This window comes from Bombina bombina, chromosome 4, assembly GCF_027579735.1.
Source record: "Bombina bombina isolate aBomBom1 chromosome 4, aBomBom1.pri, whole genome shotgun sequence".
NCBI lineage: Eukaryota > Metazoa > Chordata > Amphibia > Anura > Bombinatoridae > Bombina > Bombina bombina.
In genome coordinates, this window is record NC_069502.1 from 57890596 (window position 1) to 57904863 (window position 14268).

The 14268-nt window shown below is 36.1% G+C and overlaps 1 protein-coding gene across 1 annotated transcript; it reads left to right on the forward strand.

Annotated features, from left to right (window-relative positions):
* The first annotated feature begins 246 nt into the window (after positions 1-246).
* Positions 247-12672, forward strand: LOC128656865 (fucolectin-like). Its single transcript, XM_053711031.1, has 3 exons — positions 247-253; positions 2907-3210; positions 12519-12672. Exons 1-3 carry the CDS (start codon positions 247-249, stop codon positions 12670-12672), a joined length of 465 nt encoding a protein of 154 aa, XP_053567006.1.
* The last annotated feature ends 1596 nt before the right edge of the window (positions 12673-14268 follow it).

Here is a 14268-nt window from a genome sequence, read left to right on the forward strand (position 1 = left end):
AGACAACTAAAATCAAATAAAATGAATGGAAATATAAGAAAGCAGAAGGAAATATTTAAGAAAGTCTGAAAGATAGATGGGTGATATAGAAAGTACACAGTCTAAGAGCCTGATAATAAAAGACTTGCCATCATGGGGCTATATAACATATACGGGCCAGGCTTCAGCATAAGCGCTAAAGCCCGCACCGCCCATAACTTCACATCGCACATCGGGGTATTACATAAACTCCGCCGGCAGTTCATAATGTGCCGTAAGTCGGCTAAACTAGCGATGTCAAGAAATGAGCGTAAATACAAATTTCTGGAGCCAATTTACATAAACTAAAATCTAACATTACTTTATAAAAAAACAAAAACTAAGTTTAAATTAAGCTAAAATTAAAATTACAGAAAATAAAAAAGTCTAACATTACAGTAAATAAAAAACAAAATGATCAAAAATAAAAAAATTATACCTAATCGCTATTAAAATAAAAAAGTCCCCCCAAATAAAAAAAAACCTCTAATCTAATGCTAAACTACCAATAGCCCTTAAAAGGGCCTTTTGTAGGGCAGTGCCCTAAGTTAAACAGCTCTTTACTTAAAAAAATACTAAGTCCCCCCTAACAGTAAAACCCCCCACTCACCAAACCCCCCAAAATAAAAAAAGCTAGCACTAAAAAAAACCTAAACTACCCATTGCCCCTAATGTGGGTTAATTGCTGATTAGGGGTTAATATACTTTATTAGTTATTGCGTTTGATAGGTATAGATGTTGCGCATGCGTTAGGTGTTAGTTATTTTCAGGAGGTAGATAGATATTGTGCATAAGTTAGGTGCTAGTTACCATTTTCAGGGAGTTACAGTGCTCACATACTCAGTGCAAGGCTTGCTGCGTCTGCCTATGTGTGGCGAGGTGAAAATGGAGTAAAATTTCTCCATTTTTGCCGCGGAAGTCCTTGCACTGAATTTGTGATACTGATTTGCGATGCGGTTTTGTTAGCTTATGAGAGTAAAAATAGCGGCCAATGGCCTCTAGTTATCAATGTCTGTTGGACCTGATCCGACAGTGCGGATCAGGTCCAACAGACATCGCTGAATACGGCGAGCAATACGCTCGCCGTATTCAGCATTGCACCAGCAGCTCACAAGAGCTGTTGGTGCAACACCGCCCCCTGCAGACTCGCGGCCAATAGGCCACCAGCAGGGAGGTGTCAATAAACCCGATCGTACTCGATCGGGTTGAATTGCGGCGATGTCTGTCCGCCTGCTCAGAGCAGGCGGATAGGTTATGGAGCAGCGGTCTTTGTGACCGCTGCTTCATAACTGCTGTTTCTGGTGAACCTGCAGGCTCGCCAGAAACACTGGGCATCAAGCTCCATTCAGAGCTTGATACATATGCCCCATTGGGTAAAATATACGTGCTGCATTTATATGCAGCGCCGTATATGTAATACCAAAATTGAGTAAAAAACTGCGGCGGTGGCTTTCGCGGTGATGCCGCATATTTAAATCACCCAAAATATTTTGGATTTATTTTAAAGGCCTTATATTGCATTATAGAAGTTTCACATTCACATACAGAACACTTTATAGTGAGATAAATAACTCGCAAGGTAAAATTTGCCTTTCTAAAATTGAGTACTGATGAGACGTCTTATCATCTCACCTGTGCAGATAGCTTAAGATCATCAGGCCTTAAATCTTAGATATATAGAAATATAGAACCTAAATTAAAAACTATAATTTCACCTAAATACATAGATTAAAAAAATCAATACTTATAATAAAATAATGATTTAATAATAAATAAATAATGGGATGGTATTTCTGCTTTGCTCTTGAAATGTAGCAATCACTTTAATTTTCAATAGAACATAGAATCATTAACAATGGATTTTTTTTTAAAATCTTTAACTTTTCAACATTCAGCATTTTTTACTTTGTTTTTATCATAAATAAATTGTGGGGACATAAGAGCACCACCCAAAGGGGGCTTAAGTGTGCTGGTGGAAAAGCTGGACCCAAAGAGATTATCAATATGGGTGTATAATGGCCAAAAAACAACACATGCAGGTGAGTTGTCCACGTTTAGAATAAGACAGGTACCTTTAGATGCTCTTACCCTGAACCAGAAGTTTTGGATAAAAGATTTTTATCCCCTGGATACAAGTATTTTCCTCTCTCTTCTCTGGATCCTTCCACATTGGACCTCTACTGGATTTTTTTAATCTTTGTAACTCTTTGTGACTGTATAGACTTTGGGACTATATTGTTGCTTTATATATGGTCCCTTTATCTGAGCTCGGATTCATTAATATCATTAATTTCTTTATTGTTTTTTTTTATACCCTTATTTTCCTATAATATGTTTGACAAATGTTTTTCACCATTGTTTTTAAACATTTTACTCTAGATTGTGAATAACTTTGCTAGATTTCCACATAGTTCTAGATATCTTGCTCCATATATTCCTTGGATTAAAACCTTTTTTATATACAACAACAACATATGTTTTTATATATTCTTTATTGTTTGTATTTTTCACCCTATTTCTACGTTCCTTATTAATACAGTATTATGTGTTATTAATACAGTACTATGTGTTATTTCTACGCTCTTTAGTATTACAGTACTATGTGTTCTTTTTTGGCCATTATACACCCATATTGATAATCTCTTTGGGCCCAGCTTTTCCACCAGCACACTTAAGCCCCCTTTGGATGGCGCTCCTATGTTCCCACAATTTATTTATTCTTCTGTACGACCCTGTTAGGTGGTCGTTTTTTTATAGTGCGTTTGTGTGCTTTGCACTCCTGGCGCTGAATACTAACCATTTTTATTTTGTTTTTGTCATACACAGCATTTTTCTTTGAAGATTTACTGATACGTAACAATTTTTTTCTTTATATTTTATTAAAACAGTTGAAAATATTGCACTTCAAGGTCGTGCGACACAGTCATCTATCTATACATACAACAATCAAGATGGTGGCTATGCACTAGCTATGAATGCAATAGATGGGAACTTTGATACAAACCTTTTTCATGGGTCATGTATGCATTCCAACTATGAATATGCTCCTTGGTGGAGGGTGGATTTGCTAGGTTGCTACAAAATATCAAAAGTGGTTATCACAAACAGAGGGGACTGCTGTGGAGAAAGACTGAGAGGGGCTGAAATTATCATCGGAAACTCACTGGCAAATAATGGGAACAACAATCCAAGGTAAAAACACAGATAAACAGTATCCTTAAACTGGGGTTACTAGAAGAAATATTCTGTAAAATGCAGATAAAGTAGTTAACTGATTAATGAATAATTACATATTTGACTACAGATATAATTTGATTTGTTCAATATTTCTTAAAATGTACAAATACACAGTTTCTGTAAAATAGTGCTTAAACAAATTATTCCTGAACCTTCTACCTTTCAGTTTTAAATTATCATCTCTAATTCTCTTGTTGCTCTTTTCTGAAATATTCTTTCTTCTGAACTTTAATAACATCCTAAATGTACTCCAAGGTTTCTGCCACGTCACCTGTCTTCCTTGTATGGATTATTACTTAGACCAGTTACCTTTTTAGTAGCTCAACTTTGAATAATTTATTATGTGCCCTTCTGGAGATATGGTCATCAGAATTGATAAATGACAATATTGAACTTTAATATGTCCTTTATAGTTTCAGAAGGACAGAGCAAGAAATGGAGATGAAAGTTAGATAAAATTAGAAAGAATGATAGAGAGGGGAGAGAGAGGGGTAGAGGTGATGAGAATAAAATACTGTGATTGGGGCAGAAGTAGAGATGAAGAGTGTGATAATATAGAAGCCAGATAACATTAGAAGCAGTGGAAATAGACAGGATATTCTTTGTGCCATATCTCATACACTCCAACAGCAAAACTCACTGGATGTGGGGATCTACAGGCGTTAATGGATGTGGATGTACTAAATAATTAAAAATTGACTTGACCAAGTCTCCCAGTTTTGTATGATATTATAAATAATGATATTTTGAGCACACTTTATTCTAGGGAATTAACAGTGAAAACTTGCTCCAATTCGTATCCAGAAAACATAGAGAAATCTGAACATAATAATGATATCACTAGTCACAACATATGATCTCAGTAATATTTTAGCACATAGCCTGTTTAATTATACATTTAAATCTGAAAGATAGGTGGCGAGTAAACATATACTATATGGAAAAAAGTATATGGGCACCCTAACTATTTATCGAGTTCAGATATTTCAGCCATACCCATTGATAACAGGTGCATAAAATCTAGCACTGTAGGCCATTAAATCTACCTAGATAAGTATTGGCAGTACAACGTGTCACATTGAAAAGCTCATTGACTTTAAAATGACACTGTCATAGGATGCCACCTATGCCACAAGTCATTTAGTGAAATTTCTACCCTACTAGGTCTGCCCTGGTCAATTGTAAGTGCTATTATTATGAAGTGTCCAGAAGCTATAACACTCCAGCCGCTGAGTGCTGAAGTATATAGCGTGTTTAAAATTGCCTATCATCTGTTGAATCACTCCCTACAGAGTTCCATACTAATTCTTGAAGCAACATCAGTATAAGAACTGTGTATTGGGAGCTTCATGAAATAGATGTCCTACGTTGAGCAGCTATACACAAGCATGCACAATACCAAATGTCGGCTGGAGTGGTGTAAAGCCCACCACCACTAGACTAGATGCCAGGAGAATGCTTCATACATGAATGCATTGTACCTATTATAAAGTTTGGTGGAGGAGGGATAATGGCTTGGGGTTGTTTTTCAGGGCTAGCTTAATTGAAGGGTCATCTTAATGGTACATGATACAAATACATTTTAGACAATTGGGTACTTCCAACTTTTTGGCAATTATTTGATCAAGGCCCTTTCTTGTTCCAACATGATTGTGCCCTTGTGAATAAAGTAAGGTTCATAAAGATATGATTTGATGAGTTTGATGTATATAGAGGTTGTTAAATCAATGGTATTTGAATTTTTAAAGAAAAAAAACAACTCATTGTTTAATCCACTTTATCTGGGCCAAATTACGAGTAGAGGGCAAATGAGTGGAGCTGGGGTTTGCGCTTGTCGGGTTTACCACTGGTATTACAAGTTGAAAGTAAGCATAATCGCTAAAGCGCAATCACAGTTTATGCTACAATGATTACTGCGTCCTCAGAGCTCTATTAAATGTTTCGCTAAAAAAAAAAGTTGCACAAAACACATTACAAAGTACAGTTACACTCAAAATAACACCATCAAATAAAAATTTAAAAGTGCTCATAAATATGAGATCTCAGGTGTTCAATATTCATTTCTAATGATGGTTTTAACTATGTATTTACTATACATATTTCACATTCCAATGTTCTGCACATAGCAGCATATGATCTAAGTATTTTAAATAGATATTCATATATATATATATATATATATATATATATATATATATATATATATATTATATATATATATATATATATATATATATATATATATATATATATATATATATATATATATATATATATATATATATATATCTTAAACTCACCTTACTTTTGTACTCATGAACTTAACCTATTCCCAAACACTCTCTCCCCCCTACACCTCGTCTCAAAAACAGTCTCATTACTGCAAATCTGTATCTCATCTCATGTCACTCTCCCTCTTGCTTATACTAGCTGCAGGTAACATCTCCCCTAATTCTGGTCCCCAACAACTTCCTAGCCATGCACATACATGTGTACCATTCCATAGACTCAGAAAACAAAACTCTGACAACCTTACTCATATTCCTCTTGTATCTAAAGTCACTACGCCCTTCACTTGTGCACTCTGGAACTCTTGCTCTGTTTGCAACAAGCTCACTTCTATAGATGACCTCTTTATCTCCCGCTCCCTCAACCTTCTGGCCCTAACAGAAACCTGGCTCTCTCCCTTAGACACAGCATCCACTGCTGCTCTGTCACATGGGGTCTCCACTTCAGCCACACTCCTAGGTCTGGTAATAGACAAGGAGGTGGTGTAGGTATTTTACTTTCCTCTCGTTGCACCTTTCAACAAACACATCCCATCTCTTCCCTCACATTTTCCTTATTCGAAACCCACATGATTTGCTTATTCTCTCCCCTCTCTATATGTGTTGCAATCACATACCGACCCCCTGGCTCCTCAACTCAATTTCTAGATCACTTGGCTGCCTGGCTACCTTATTTCCTTTCCTCAGACAACCCTGCTCTCATTCTTGGTGACTGCAACATCAACACAAAAAAAGTTACATTTAATGAAAATGATACGGATTATAATTAGAATTGCTATGACTTTAATAGTGCTGGGGATGAAAGAGTTGAGGAAACAACTACCTCATCCACTCCCACCTCTTTTGTACTACAAACATCAGGAGATAAGGTGTCAAGAAAAACTGAGGTCTCAAAAAACGGGGATAGTACAGGCAAGGTGAAAGGAAAGGAAAAGGAAAGAAAATATGCAGAGGGGGCAGGCAAAGGTATAAGGAAAACACACAGTCAACAGCAAGAAAATCAACCAAGGTATCCTCGGAGACAGAGGAAAAATCTGGAAAGGAAGTACATTTTTACAAATAATAATGTGGTGAATTTATCATGATACAAATTTTCCGATAGTCAGATTAAAGTACTATCGTTAGGTCACTTTGACCTTTTTAACACAATAGTAGATGTAAATAAATTTGTCAGGTCACTAGTGTTAAAGAAACATTTTCGTAACATACAACAGCTTGAATCAGACATTCTACCTAGTGAGCCATCTTTAATCAAAGATACAGATGATTTTGTATTTACAGATATATGTGCAGAATTAGATCTAATGTCATTACAATATGAGACACAAGAGGGGGACGGTAATCAGATGGTAGAAAAATCGGCAATGTCAAGATACATATATCCTGTAAATACTAGATCTAATGCCATTGAGATCTTCCAGAAAACAGTGGAAATGAATTATGTATGTTGCATAAAAATATAAATAGAAACAATCATAAAAGGGATAATCTAAGTAAAAAAGAGATTGAGGCAATAGAACAACTAAAAACTGAGGATACCATAGTAATCCGCAATTCTGATAAAGGAGGAAATGTTGTTATCTTAAATAAAAGTGACTATGTGAAAGAGACATCTAGACAGTTGGAGGACCCAGAGGTTTATGAATTGTTAGAACATGATCCCACCATGAGCTTTAAGAGTATTTTAACATCCATTGTAGACTGGGCACTTAGTTAGGGAATTATCAGCAATAAGAATGCTGAATATTTAATTGAAGATCATCCCATTACAGCTATCCTCCATTATCTCCCCAAGATTCACAAAAGTTTGGATAATCCTCCAGGAAGATCCATCATTGCCGGTATTGGGTCTTTAAATGAATCTTTGGGGGAGATAATCGATGTATATCTACAACCTCTGGTGAAAAATGTAAGACGTTTTGTGCAGGAGACAACTGATTTGATAAGACAAATAGATAAAATAGAATGGAATAAAGAATACCAATTTGTAACCATTGATGTGGTGTCCTTGTACACTTCTATTCCCCATGTACAAGGCATCAAAGCCATAAAATTCTTTTTGGATACGATATGATATGGAGACTAAGGAATTTATATTAAGGTCATTGGAATATTTGTTGACACATAATTTCTTTATGTTTAATGGTAATTTTTACCTCCAGAGGCGTGGAACAGCTATGGGGGCAAAATTTGCCCCCACATATGCCAATCTGTATTTGGGTTGGTGGGAGCTGTTCCACGTCTTTGGGGGTGACAATCCATTTAGAGAACACATCATTTTTTATGGTCGCTTTATAGACGACCTGTTATTTATATGGAAAGGTGAGCAAACAGATATATATATATGGATTCCTTGAAATATTGAAAAATAACAAAATGAATTTGGATTTTATGATGGATATTTCCAGGGACTCCATATCATATCTTGATGTGAGTTTAAAACCAGATAGTCACAAAAAGAAAATTGAAGTTAGTCTTTACAGGAAACCTACAGCAGGTAACACGCTGTTAAATGTGAAATCCTGTCCTCCAAGACATATTATAAGAGCAATCCCAAAAGGACAGTACATGAGGGTTAAGAGAAACTGCACCAACAATAGAGAGTATGAACAACAGGCAGAGGAAACCACTTATAGGTTTCTGAATAGAGGTTATGGAAAAGACGTATTATTAAAAGCCAAAAGCAAGGTTGATACAATGAATATAGAGGATCTATTAATGTTTAAAAATAAAAACAAAAAAGCGAAAGATATAACTAATTCTAAACCTTATTTTTTCACTACTTACAGTAGAGAATACAACGCTATATGTGGTATAATTAGAAATGCGTTACCTATTCTCTGAACAGATATGCAAATGTCCAAAATTGTGGGAAAAGGTTTTAATTTTTTCAGTAGAAGGGCAAAAACTTTAGGTAATACATTATCACCATCAATGCTTCTTGAAAAAGAAAAAAAGACACTGGCTGTCTAGTAAAAGTGGATTCTTTAGATGTGGGAGTAACCGCTGTAAAACTTGTTCTTACCTTAAACTGGGTGATAAGTTCACCTCTCAAAATGAACAGAAAACATGCAGTATTAGGCAATATATTAATTGCAATACTAAATATGTTATATATCTGTTAACATGTGAGGGATGTGGGAAACAGTATGTAGGTTTAACAACAAGAACCTTAAAGGACAGTTTTTTGGAACATCTAAGAGCAATAGATGACCCTGAATCTACAACTCCCATAGCCACACATTTTCACAGATATCACAATTCAGATAGTTCTTTACTAAAAGTTCAAGGTATAGAAGATATAAAGAGACACCCTAGAGGCGGGCAAATAGTTGAGACCCTTAGAAAGCAAGAAGTATTTTGGATTTTTCACTTAGGAACAAGAATTCCCTCAGGATTAAATTAAGAATGGGATGTAAAAATGTTTATTGAATAATGAATGACAATATAAGAATTTATGTTAAAATACCATATGTGATCAGGGTAATATATTTGATTAAATATAGTCATCATAGTCCATTCATTTATTTATTCATTTTTTCATTCATTTTTTCATACCTGAGTTATATAAACTTTTTGGAGAAAAATTGTATGATGGCTATTCAATATTATTCAATGGTATACTCAAGTATCTCTGTATCAAGTTAAAATCATCATAATTTTATATGTATAGAATATGCCTATTATGATCAGATTTAACATTCACATACGTATAAACAATACTTCTTCATTCCTGTATATACCATCAATATGCATTTAATATATGGAAATAATAAGGGATGTGTATGAGTTGATACATGCAATACAATGTGACTGTAGGCATCTATTTGCTCTGCAGCATCCAGGCAATAGGGAGTTAAAGAAAAGTATGGAGAAGGGATTACAATTACCTATTACTCCATAAAACACCTGTGCAGGTACTGCAGACTAAGAAGCCATTGAAGAAGTTATGTTTTAACTAACGAAACACGTTTGGCTTTTATACCACTTGAAGCTTTCTTTTTATGGTAATATGGAAATAAAGAAGGTTTTTTTAAAGTCCGTATTAAGCTTCATTGAGTGTGAGGGCGTTATATTCTGTGTATGTAATTCTTTTGGAGATGGCGATGAGGTCTCCGGTTCTCCCTGGGCACCATTAAAGTGGTGTAGAAGTTCACATATCTTTGTGATTTCCGTGGGGAACAATATCATAAGTGCACCAGCGTGAAGAACGTGATGGGCAGAGTTTTGTATGGAGCATCGGGATGGAGAGGAGCACGGAGCGCTTACAGGTGGATTCTTGACTTCAACATCCCTCTTGACAATCCCACTGCCTCCTCTGCAAAACAACTTCTGCAACTCACTTCCTCTTTCAGTTTGTCACAATGGACTGACTCTCCCACTCACAAAGATGGTCACTCCCTTGACATAATCGTTAGCTATCAATGTACTATTTCAAACTTCACAAACTTTCCTTTTCCTCTTTCTGACCACCATCTCCTTACTTGCAACATCATATTCCTCCCTACAACTCTCCCTCCTTCTACTCCTCACACCAATCTTCACGGAAGCATTATGTCATTAGATCAGCAACAGCTTGCTAATTCCCTCAAAACCACTCCTCTCATTTATCTCCTCCTTTTCCTGCTCTGACCAATCTATCTGCCACTATAATTTTACCCTTACATCGGTCCTAGACAATCTGGGGTCTTACCATAGATCGGAAATCACATACTTATCCTCAGGCCTGGCATACTCCTCTGACATGGTACCTATGCATATGTTCCCATACTGCTGAGTGGCACTGGAGAAAATCTCGAATTTCAGCTGATTTTCTTCATTACAAGTTCATCTTGAACTTCTACTATTCTGCCCTTAATCTCTATAAACAACATTACTTCTCTACTCTTATCTCTACTCTTTCTTCAAACCCAAAATGTCTGTCCTCCACTTTCAATACTCTTCTCCACCCACTCCACCTCGAAATACAACTTCTCTGTCAGCTCAAGACTTTGCCAGTCACTTAAATAACAAACTCGACTCCATCAGAAACGAAATCAGCTCTTAACATACTTCCATTCTCTAACCCCCTCAAACACTTGCAATCAACCACAACCTACATAGCCATACATTTATCTCTTTCTCCCCTGTTACGGAGGAAGAAGTTTCTGCACTTATACTACGCTCTCACCTCACTACCTGTCCCCTTGACCCTATCTCCTCACAGCTACTCCCTCTCTTCTACCCTTACTCCTATACTAACACACATTTTCAACCTTTCCTTCAGCACCGCTATATTTCCCTTATCTCTTAAACATGCACTGGTCACACCTATCATCAAAAAACCTTCTCTCCATCCAACATTCCATCCAACTACCGCTCTATTTCCCTACTCCCTCTTGCCTCAAAGCTTCTCGAAAAGCTAGTATATGCACGCCTATCGCATTTCCTTTCATTAAACTCCCTCCTTGACCCACTGCAATCTGGATTTTGTCCCCATCACTCCACAGAGACAGCAATCGTTAAGGTTATCAACAACCTACTTACAGCAAAATCAAAAGGGCACTTCTCTCTGGTTATCATCCTTGATCTGTCTGCAGCCTCTGATACCCTCTTTTGCTCCAAACCCTCCAATCCTGCGGCATTTGTGACACAGCCCTCTTGTGGTTCTCTTCCTACCTGTCAAACCATACCTTTACTGTAGCCTTCTCTGCCCTGTCACCACTTTCTGTTGGGGTTCCACAAGGCACTGTCCTTGGTCCCCTCCTCTTCTCAATCTACACGTCATCATTAGGTTCCCTAATAAAGTCCCACGTGTCCCAATATCATTTGTATGCCGATGACACCCAAATCTACTTATCTGCACCAGACCTATCTCCTTCCTTGCTAACCCGTGTCACTAACTGTCTTTCTCACATCTTTTCCTGGATATCCTCTCACTACCTAAAGCTAAATCTCTCCAAAACTGAGCTCCTTCAAGCATTCCCTAAAGACTCTACTGTTCAGGGATGCATACAACCTACACTAACCTTTCTTTATACCAGTTCTTATCCTCCATTGCTATCCCCTTGAACCCCCTTAGCATGTAAGCCTAACAGTGCAACTCTTTGCAGGGCCCTCTAACCATTTGATCCCTATAAATGTTTCCTCGTATTCCACCTATGTTTATAGCACTGCGGGATCTGTTGGCGCTCTATAAATAACCGATAATAATAATAATAATCTATACCTATATATAATCAATAAAAAAAGAACATAATCTTGAAATGGAAGAACATTGAAATGTGGTATATTAATATTTTGATATTGGGTTAGCGAGTTGGATGTTACACTTGTTTTAATTTTTTTTCTCCATTGACTTCTATGGGGGAATACGTGAATGTGCATGCAATATTCTAATAAATTTGGCTTTTTGTGCTCGTTGAGATAGCGCACAAGCGAAAACAATTTACTTTCAAATCATAATACTAGTGCAAACCGGCAAGATTAGAACAAAAAGCTTACTTCTAGCACAGTTAGCTCTCAAGCAGAAGCGTTATGACTTGTTTGAACCATTGGAATATATTTTTAATCTGGGAACATTTGCAGGCAAGAACTGTTTAAAGGGACATGAAACCCAACATATCATTTTAAACAACTTCCCAATTTACTTCTATTATAGAATTTGCTTTGCTCTCTTGGTATCCTTTGTTTTAAAATGATACCTTGGTAGGCTCGGGAGCTAGGATCTAGCTTCTGATTGGTGGCTGCACATATATGCCTCTTGTCATTGGTTTACTGATGTGTTCAGCTAGCTCCCAAGAATGCATTGCTGCACCTTCAATAAAGGATACCAAGAGAATGAAGCAAAATCTATCATTAAAGTAAATTCGGATGTGTTTATAATTATATACTCTATTTGAATAATGTAAGTGCATTTTTGAGTTTCATGTCCCTTTAATTCTGATTAGATTACTTAGCTCACCTCACACTAATTTGTCTTTTTCTCCTGTACAGGTGTGCAGTGATAACTTCCCTTCCCAATGGTTTTACACAAGCATATATGTGCCGTAATATGGCCGGGCGTTACGTGAATATTCATATACCTAGAAGAACAGAATGTCTCCATGTTTGCGAAGTCCAGATCTTCGGAGTTCCTGCTTACAACTAAGTTATGTGCAACATCAACAGCAACAAAATCAAACATGGAAAACAGCACACAATATAAACGTATTATTCTCAGGCACGGAATTCAGGATCTGCCACATCCAAATTGCAGGAAAAAGAACATCATTCCATCCTTTAAAAAAAAGGAACCCTAATTTTATTACATCAGGGTTAAAGGACCATTAAATACATAAGCACTGCATAATTAACAAGTGCATAGTAAAAAGACAAGACAATAACACCTACTCTGAATTTCAAATAAGCAGTAGATGTTTTCCTGACTAATTCATTTTTTCTCCTATTTTCCGGCCCCTTGTATCATGTGACAGACATCAGCCAATAACAGACTAGAATATGTATACCCTTTGAGCTTGTGCACATGGTCAGTAAGATCTTGTTGCCCAGAAAGTGCAACATTTGATAATTGAAGTAAATTGGAAAGTGTCTTAAAACTGCATGATCCATATGAATCATAAACGTTTATTTTGACTTCAGTGTACCTTTAAGAGAATGCTGATAATATTTTAGACCTACCATACACCCTATGGTCTGAAATGTCTGTATTCCCTTAAATCCTGATGTAAGAAATAAAGGTTCCTTTCAAAACAAAAATGCTGGAATTATATTCCTGTTATTGCAATATTGATAACACAGTTTATGAAGTAAAAGCATTTTGACATTGTTACTTAAAACAATATCATTGTGTACGCAAAATCATATTGTAATATTATACATGCTAATAAACAATAAGTGAATAATTACACTAGTCCATGTTGGGAAAAGGAAAAATATGATTTCATCTACTTATTTGATCATAAAGTATAAAAAAAAACTGTGTGGTTTCATTTGCTATGATTCTAATTATGTGTGCTTGTCTTCCTGTGACTCCAACTTAAAAATGTAGCTATGAGTGATATTATGAATTCTTGAAAGGAGCTTAATTTAAGTAATAATCAAGAAGTATATACATAAAAGAATATAAATAACTACACTATTAAAGCAGTGCAGACCCTAAAAAGAATATGTTATTCAAAATGCATATAGTCAGATACAGATTTTTTATCAAAGCTTTAATAATTACATTAAAAAAGTCAAATATCTCAGAATCCATTATTCAGGCATCAACACACTCATTAAAAACATTAAAAAATATTCTGGATATGTCTCCTAAATTACAGGAGGCATTGAAAAGATCACTGTGAGTCTGAATAGCTTTCCAATAGATAGTAAAAAAATGACCTTTAAGGAAACCTACAACACCTCCACCAGAGGGTAACCCCAACTATCTTTAGAAGGGATTTGTTGTCATGGTATATTCAACAATCTATGTAGTTTCAAGCAAGGAAAATACAATTCATGAATAAGCAAAATATATTTTAGAATTACATAATCTTAAATAACATAAAGCCAGATTAATTTTCAAGTGTCCATTTGTAACAGATCATAAGTTCATTGTTGAGACAAGGACCCAGATCTTACCACCAGCACTAGAACTTTTCCAAATAGTGCATCGAGAAACAGCAGTTACACTTCCAAGGTGCACGTCAAACATATGTATCCTTACGAGAGCGTAGGCCTCAGTATGAACATCCATAGAGCC